At 51.1% G+C, this 7544-nt stretch overlaps 1 protein-coding gene across 1 annotated transcript in view; it reads right to left on the reverse strand.

Moving 5' to 3' along the window:
- The window catches only part of hs3st4 (heparan sulfate (glucosamine) 3-O-sulfotransferase 4), a 164348-nt gene extending 157731 nt beyond the window's left edge, over window positions 1–6617 (reverse strand). The window contains exon 1 of the mRNA XM_055651280.1: window positions 5575–6617. Coding sequence (XP_055507255.1) covers window positions 5575–6062 — 488 coding nt within the window. The 5' untranslated portion in view covers window positions 6063–6617. The remainder of the gene's footprint in view (window positions 1–5574) is intronic.
- Between the last annotated feature and the right edge of the window lie 927 nt (window positions 6618–7544).

Below are 7544 nucleotides of genomic sequence, written 5' to 3' on the forward strand. Positions count from 1 at the left end.
ATTGTCCCTAGTATGTAGGATAGTACTAATGTACGCAGTGATTGCTGGTCGGCGCGGACTCGTGAGCTGTAGGGCGTGTTTATGCGCTTTATCTCTAAACTAAATTACACTGAACTAAACTTGTTGTCTGAGTGATGATTCTGACAAGTTATTGGCCGTGATATCTTTAGGTTGGTGAACAGATGCAGCATGAGCTACGTGAATGACAATCGTCTGTTTTTAACTGTGAGGATAAAAGTGGAACACAAAGTAAAATAGAAACACAAACTTTTATATCAGTAAGCAGCATCTCACTTCGGTGATTTAGACTCAGTTGTCAGGTCATTGTAAGTTACAGTTCAGGTAAACAGTACCACTTGGAGATCATGAAGAGGGACTATTTAAAAATACAGTAACTCCTTGCCATGGTTATGTGTTAAGTGTAGTTGACTGTAGTTAGAGATTACTTTATGTGAATGGGGAAAAGTGGGACTAAGTGGAAGAATTAGAGAGTGGCAGGATTTTATGACCCCTCCGTCATTTTATATTTAATTATCTAACTCAGTTTGGAGAAGGGGGCAGCATGGTGACGAGGCTGTGGAGTTGCAGCGCCAGACGCCCGGGTTCAATCCGGACTGCGGGCGCTGTCTGTACGGAGTTTGTACGTTCTCCCCGTGACCCTGTGGGTTTTTCTCCGTGTGCTCCGGTTTCCTCTCACACTCCAAAGACGTACAGGTTTGTAGGTTAATTGGCTTTGGTAACAATGCGTAGGATAGTGTTATTATATGGGGGTCGCTGATCAGCACAGACTCATTAGGCTGAAGGGCCCGTTTCTCTGCTGTATCTCTAAACTCTAAACTAAACGGAGAGAGTATCTGCATATGGAGAATTGCCAGCAAAGGATGAGTATCCAAACGCGGGCAAGCTGTGAGGCTTGGCTTCAAATAGCAAAACTCTGGGATGTGGTGGTGGTTTATTTTTAGTTCAGAGATACAGCGCGGAAACAGGCCCTTTGGCCCATTGAGTCCGCACTGACCAGCGATCCCTAAACGTTAACACTATCCAACACACTAGGGACAATGACCAAATTTACCAAACCAATTAACATACAAACTTACAATAGACAATATAGACAATAGATAATAGGTGCAGGAGTAGGCCAGTCAGCCCTTCGAGCCAGCACCACCATTCAATGTGATCATGGCTGATCATCCCCAATCAGTACCCCGTTTTTGCCTTCTCCCATATCCCCTGACTCTGCTATCTTTAAGAGCCCCATCTAGCTCTCTCTTGAAAGTATCCAGAGAACCGGCCTCCACCGCCCTCTGAGGCAGAGGATTCCACAGACCAACCACTCTCTCAGAGAAAAAGTGTTTCCTCGTCTCCGTACTAATTGGCTTATGCCTTATTGTTAAACTGTAACCCCTGGTTCTGGACTCCCCTAACATTGGGAACATGTTTCCTGCCTCTAGCATGTCCAAGTCCTTAACAATCTTATGTGTTTCAATGAGATACCCTATCATCCTTCTAAACTCCAGAGTATACAAGCCCAGCCGCTCCATTCTCTCAGCATATGACAGTCCCGGGAATAAACCTTGTGAATCTACGTTGCACTCCCTCAATAAGAAGAATGCCCTTCCTCAAATTTGGTGACCAAAACTGCACACAATACTCCAGGTGTGGTTTCACTAGGGCTCTGTACACCTGCAGAAGGACCTCTTTGCTCCTATACTCAACTCCTCTTGTTATAAAGGCCAACATGCCATTAGCTTTCTTCATTTCCTGCTGTACCTGCATGCTTACTTTCATTGACTGATGAACAAGGACCCCCAGATCCCATTGTACTTCCCCTTTTCCCAACTTGACACCATTTAGATAGTAATCTGCCTTCCTGTTTTTGTTCACGAGGGTAGATAACTTCACATTTATCCACATTAAGCTGCATCTGCCATGCATCTGTCCACTCACCCAACCTGTGCAAGTCACCCTATCTTCAGTTTAAACCAGCGTCTGCAGTTCATTCCTACATAGAACAGTCCACCACGGGAACAGGCCCTTCGGCCCACAATGTCTGTGCCGAACACGATGCCAAGACTAAGTATTATTTGCCTGAATATAATCCATATCCCTCCACTCCCCACATGAAAGTGCAGATGATTGAGATGGGACATTTACTGAATCTTATTAATTCCTGATGGGATGGGATGAGATGGATGATGCAGAAAAGAAGTTCCCAAAGGTGGGAAAGGCCACAACTAGGATCACAGCATAAGGAATGCCGGATAAGCCAAGGGTGAGATGATGAGAAATGCCTTCATTCAAAGATAGGAGAACTTGTAAAATTCTTGCCGTAGGGGAAGGTGGGTTCAAATTGTTAAATGCACTGAAAGAACCAGATAGAGTTATAAATGTTAAAGAGATCAGGGATATGGGGACAGTGGAGGTGGATAATCATCCACAGTCATATTGAATTAGCGAGTGGGACTCAAGGCCAAACATCCCCATCCTGCTCCAAATCATTTTCTGTGCTTCTAATTTACTCTTTATTTCAAACCTCCAGCATTTTATTGTATCCCTTCTGTGGAAAGAAAGAACTGTCGATCAGCTCGCTCTCTCAAGCTCTCACTTCTCTGCATTTTGTGTTCAAATATTCATTCAATGTCCTTTTGAAAGAACTGGGGCGACTTCAGCTCGCTAGCTAGCCCCCCCTCAAGCAGCAACCCTCATGTTCTCATGCATATGTTTGTGTTCAAATATGTCCCATGTCCATAAGTCAATGGGTTCATATTTGTCAGATGTGCCAGGTTTCATATGTCCTGGGACATATGCCCCATGTTCATTATTGTTCCATTCATATGTCCCCATGATCCATTCATATGATTCATGATTCATGGTCATATGTTCCGTGTATGTCCCATGTTCATACGTCCCATGTTCATAAGATCCATGTTCATATGTTCCATGTTCATATGTCACATGTTCATGTGATCCATGTTCATATGTCCCATGTTCATATGATCCATGTTCATATGTTCCATGTTCATATGTCCCATGTTCATATGATCCATGTTCATATGTTCATACGACATGTTCATATGACCCATGTTCATATAACCCGGGTCATTATTCGGGGGGGCCACGCTGGCACAGAGGGAGCCCTGCTCTAACGTAACCCCGCTGGATATCGTGGCACAGATAACACGGCACAGTTTTACGGCGCTGGTGTGCGGGGTTTTACCGCGCGCAGCTTCACTATCGCCTGAAAGCGCCAGGGAACCGGGTTAAGATGCTGACTACGGGTGCTGTCTGCGCGGAGTTTGCACGTTCTCCCCATGACCTGCGTGGGTATTTCTCCGGGTGCTCCGGCTTCCTATCACACTCCAAAGACGGGGAGGTCTGCAGGTTAACTGGCGTCTGCAAATTGTCCCTGGTGTGTGTGTGTGTGTGTGTGGGATCGCGCTGGTGTGCGGGGATGACCGCTGGTCAGCGCGGACTCGGTGGGCCGAAGGGCCTGTATCTCTGGAGTCTACAGTAAAGTCTACAGCGCGATAATCCAAGCGCAGATTCTGTCACAATATCATAGATCTCCAGACAACACACATTTGGAGGAAGACAACGTAACAGGGAGCAAATCAAAAGCAACGTCCCCAAAATGTAACAAGTCATCTCTCCGTGTCCCGGGCAATACAAGTTAAACCAGACACTGCTTCTCGCGCCCCGGGATTAAATACGATGGCCATGTGTACCCGTTATTACGGGTAAAATATCTTGGTGTTTTGACCCAAGGGGGTGGCGGGCGGGGGAAGCGGGGCGACCTTTACAGAGGCGACAGAGAGAGATGTGAGATTAATGCTGGCATCTTTCCCCGCCAGCCGAGAGCACAAGAGCAATGTGAAGATCCCAGCGCGCAGCACAGATCACACTGAACCCGTCTCTCTCTGACTGTCTCTCTCTTCATTGCCTCGATCTCTCGCAGCCGAGCGTGCAGCAGCGATCGAAGCCGTGTGGCAAGGGACTGCAGATGCTGGTTTACACCGAAGATAGACGCAAAACGCCGGAGTAACTCAGCGGGACAGGCAGCATCTCGAAACTGAAGAAGGGTCTCGACCCGAAGCGCCACCCTTTCCTTGTCTCCAGAGATGTTGCCTGGCCCGCTGAGTTACTCCAGCGTTGTGTGTCCGGCTTCACCGATGGAACCGGGGTTGGGGCTGTTTTTCAATAACTTCACAGCTGATAACTGAGCCCGGGATAGGGGAGGGGAGGTGGGATTCGCGGAAGGGGGTCGCGTCTCCCGGGGTGTTCCGTGTAACCCCAGGGAAGTGTGGTCCGGGTCGCAAACCCTGACCTGGGCGCGCACGGACCAACGCAGGGGATGGGAAAGGGGTGGAGGAGAGAGAGAGTGTGAGAGCGAGAGAGAGAGAGAGAGAGAGGAAGGGAGAGAGGGAGAGGGGGACAGAGAAAGAGTGAGATAGGGAGAGAGGGGGGGGGGGGGAGCATCGTGTGAAGTGCGGCAAGAGGACAGAGCTGTCTCACTCCCAGCGCGAAGACAGAGGGCGGAATAAACCCCTCACAACACACCTAACCCTGCCCCCCGCTCCTCTTCTGAACAGATCGCAGTCCGAATGGCGGTTTATAACCCGCGTCTCACGGGAAGGGCAGCATAGAGACAACAGATACCAGAGAGAGCTTTGCCAGGGTAAATGTTGCATTTCATCTATCGTGCATCAGATGCACCGTGGATGCGCTGGAATGAAGATTCAGGCTCGGGCTGCTACAAGTCAACTGTACACAGCACAACACATTAACCCGTTGCGCGCCGATGCAGTGTTGGAGGGGGGTCCCTATTTTCTCCTGTCCATCACAACATACACACATACATATGCACACACATACACACTCACACACACATACACACATACACGCACACACACTCTCTCTCTCACACACAGAGAAATACACATACACACTCACACACACATACACACGCACACACACTCTCTCTCTCACACACAGAGAAATACACACACACGCACACACATGTACACACATCCAAACACACATGCACACACACATACATACACCTATACACGCACACATGCACACACAGGTACACACACACACACACACATATACGCACACACACACACACACATATATATACACACACAGACACACACATACACACACACACACACACATATACGCACACACACATATACACACACAGACACACACACACACACACACACACACACATACACACACAGACACAGACATACACACACACACATATACTAACACAACACACACACAGACACACACATATACACACACAGACACAGACATCCACACACACACATATACTAACACACACACACACACACACCTCTCATCCCTCCTCAATCGCTAACACATTTGGGGGAAACAAAGTAACAGGAAGCAATTCAAAACCACAATATTACAAGTAATCTCCCCGTGTCCCCGGCGAGAAAGAGATAAACGAGACACTTCTTCCCGCGTTCCCTGGACTGAATCTGCTGGCGATGGCCACCCTTCATTAGGGGTGAGATACCTTGTTTGTCCGCGGCGCCTTACCTGTACCACTCCAGCCCCTTGTCATAGTGCCTGTCGAAGAAGTGCGGCTCTACGCCGACTGCCCTGACATCAGGGTGCACCCGGATAGCCTCCAGCAGAGCCCGCGTCCCCCCCTTCTTCACCCCGATGATGATGGCCTGTGGCAGGCGTTGCACTCCGAAGTCCGGTGTGCTCGATTCCTGGACGTCCCTCTCCAGCCAGTTCTGCGCCGTGCTGAGCTGCGGCTGCCCGGCCGCGCTGCCCGTCGCCTCGGCCGAGCTGAGCGCTTGCAGCCCGGGAGCAGGGGTGGTCGGAGTCCCCTCGTCCGGCCTCAGGGCGGCCCGGGTGTGGGACAGGTAGCCGGCTTCGTGCAAGGGGAACTGCAGGGAGGTGTAGCAACTCATCAGAGTGTAGCACACATAAGTGAGCGAGAGGGAGAGCGTGAAGGCGAAGAGCAAGCGTTGCGATACTTTATATGGTGGAACAGTTGCGTTGGACCAGAAAGCCATCTCTAACAGCAATGCTGCTCCGGGAACAGTTGAGAGACATTTTTTCACTCCAAGTATGGCATGAACCTTTGAAACAAACTGTTCCCATCTAATTCTGATGGAGCGAAATGACCTCTAGTTTATTTCACTTGAAGGCACATTCTATTGCGATCCGGACTGTTGCAATAATCCTATTGCAACCTGTCTCTCTTCCCTTCCTCTCCCGGGTTAGCAGAAATTGTTGTCTCCTTACAAATTGCAGTTTCGGCGCTCCCCGGGTCCTGGCATGGTCCATCCGCGGCTGTTAGCCCACAGCCTCGGCTCAGCACTGGAGCCATCCGTGTTGCATGGTCCCGGAGTCTTGCCGGAGTCAGCCCGAGGAAGATGCGCCGAGCATCAGCCGCGGAGGTTCCGCCGGATTCCCGTCTCCGGCTCAAGCGACCGGCCAGCGCTCAGCAGCGCAGGTGAGAGAGAGAGAGAGATAGAGAGAGAGCAGCGACTGCCGCCAGCGCCGCGTCTCCGCTGTGTGTGTGTGTGTGTGTGTGTGTGTATGTGTGTGCGTGTGTGTGTGTGTGCGGAGCAGCTGGTCCTGTTTGCTGCCCCCTGCCTCTCATCTCCTCCTATCCACACCCCACCCCCTCTTCTCCCATCTGCACTCCGCCCCTCACTCCCCAATCGCCAGCTTTCCCTACCCCCTTTCCCCATTCCTGACTGACCTCTCTCCTATCTCCTCCTTTATCTCCGCTCTCCCCTTTCTTCCTCCCCCCCCCCCGATATACCTTACCCCTCTCTCCACCTCGACCCCTCTCCTCCCACCTCATTTCTTCTCCAGCCTTTCCCTTGCCTACTCTCCCCACTCCTACCTCCTCTCCAGCTCCTCTCCAAATCCACCCCCCTCTCTCTGCCCTCCCCCTCCCCATTCCCTTTCCCTCCACATCCTTATTCCCCTCTCTCTGCCCTCCCCACCCTCATCCCCTCGCTCCCTCCTGACAATCCCCGCTCACCCATAGCCTCCACCCGACCCCCTTTCCCTCCCCTTGAACCTCCTCACCCTTCCCGCTCCACACTACCCTCCTTCCATCTACTTCCTCCGTCCCTCCTACCCTCTGTCCCTCTCTCCCTATCCCCCTCTCTCCAGTTCCAGCCCCTTCCGACTGCAGTTGTTGGGATTCTTGCTTCAGGGCAGTTTGTGGGAATGGGAAATGGGGAGAGAGGGGGGGGGGGGGGGGGATAGGTGGAGAGGAGGTAAGAGTGGGGAGAGTGGCCAAGGGAAAGGCTGGAGATGAAATGAGGCTGAGATGGAAGGAGAGGGGTTGAGATGGAGCGAGTAGGGAGGGAAGGGGGCTGAGCCATTGCGGGAGAATCTACAGCCACGGCCAAGTTTCCCCATCCAACACCGTTGTGCCATGGTTTACCTCAAGGATCATTCCTTGGCCCCGCAGTTTCTCACCACTGTATCAGCCCCCGCGACACCAGCTGAAGCCACACGCTCCCTGATCACAG

This window comes from Leucoraja erinacea, chromosome 20 (genome assembly GCF_028641065.1).
Source record: "Leucoraja erinacea ecotype New England chromosome 20, Leri_hhj_1, whole genome shotgun sequence".
Classification (NCBI taxonomy): domain Eukaryota; kingdom Metazoa; phylum Chordata; class Chondrichthyes; order Rajiformes; family Rajidae; genus Leucoraja; species Leucoraja erinaceus.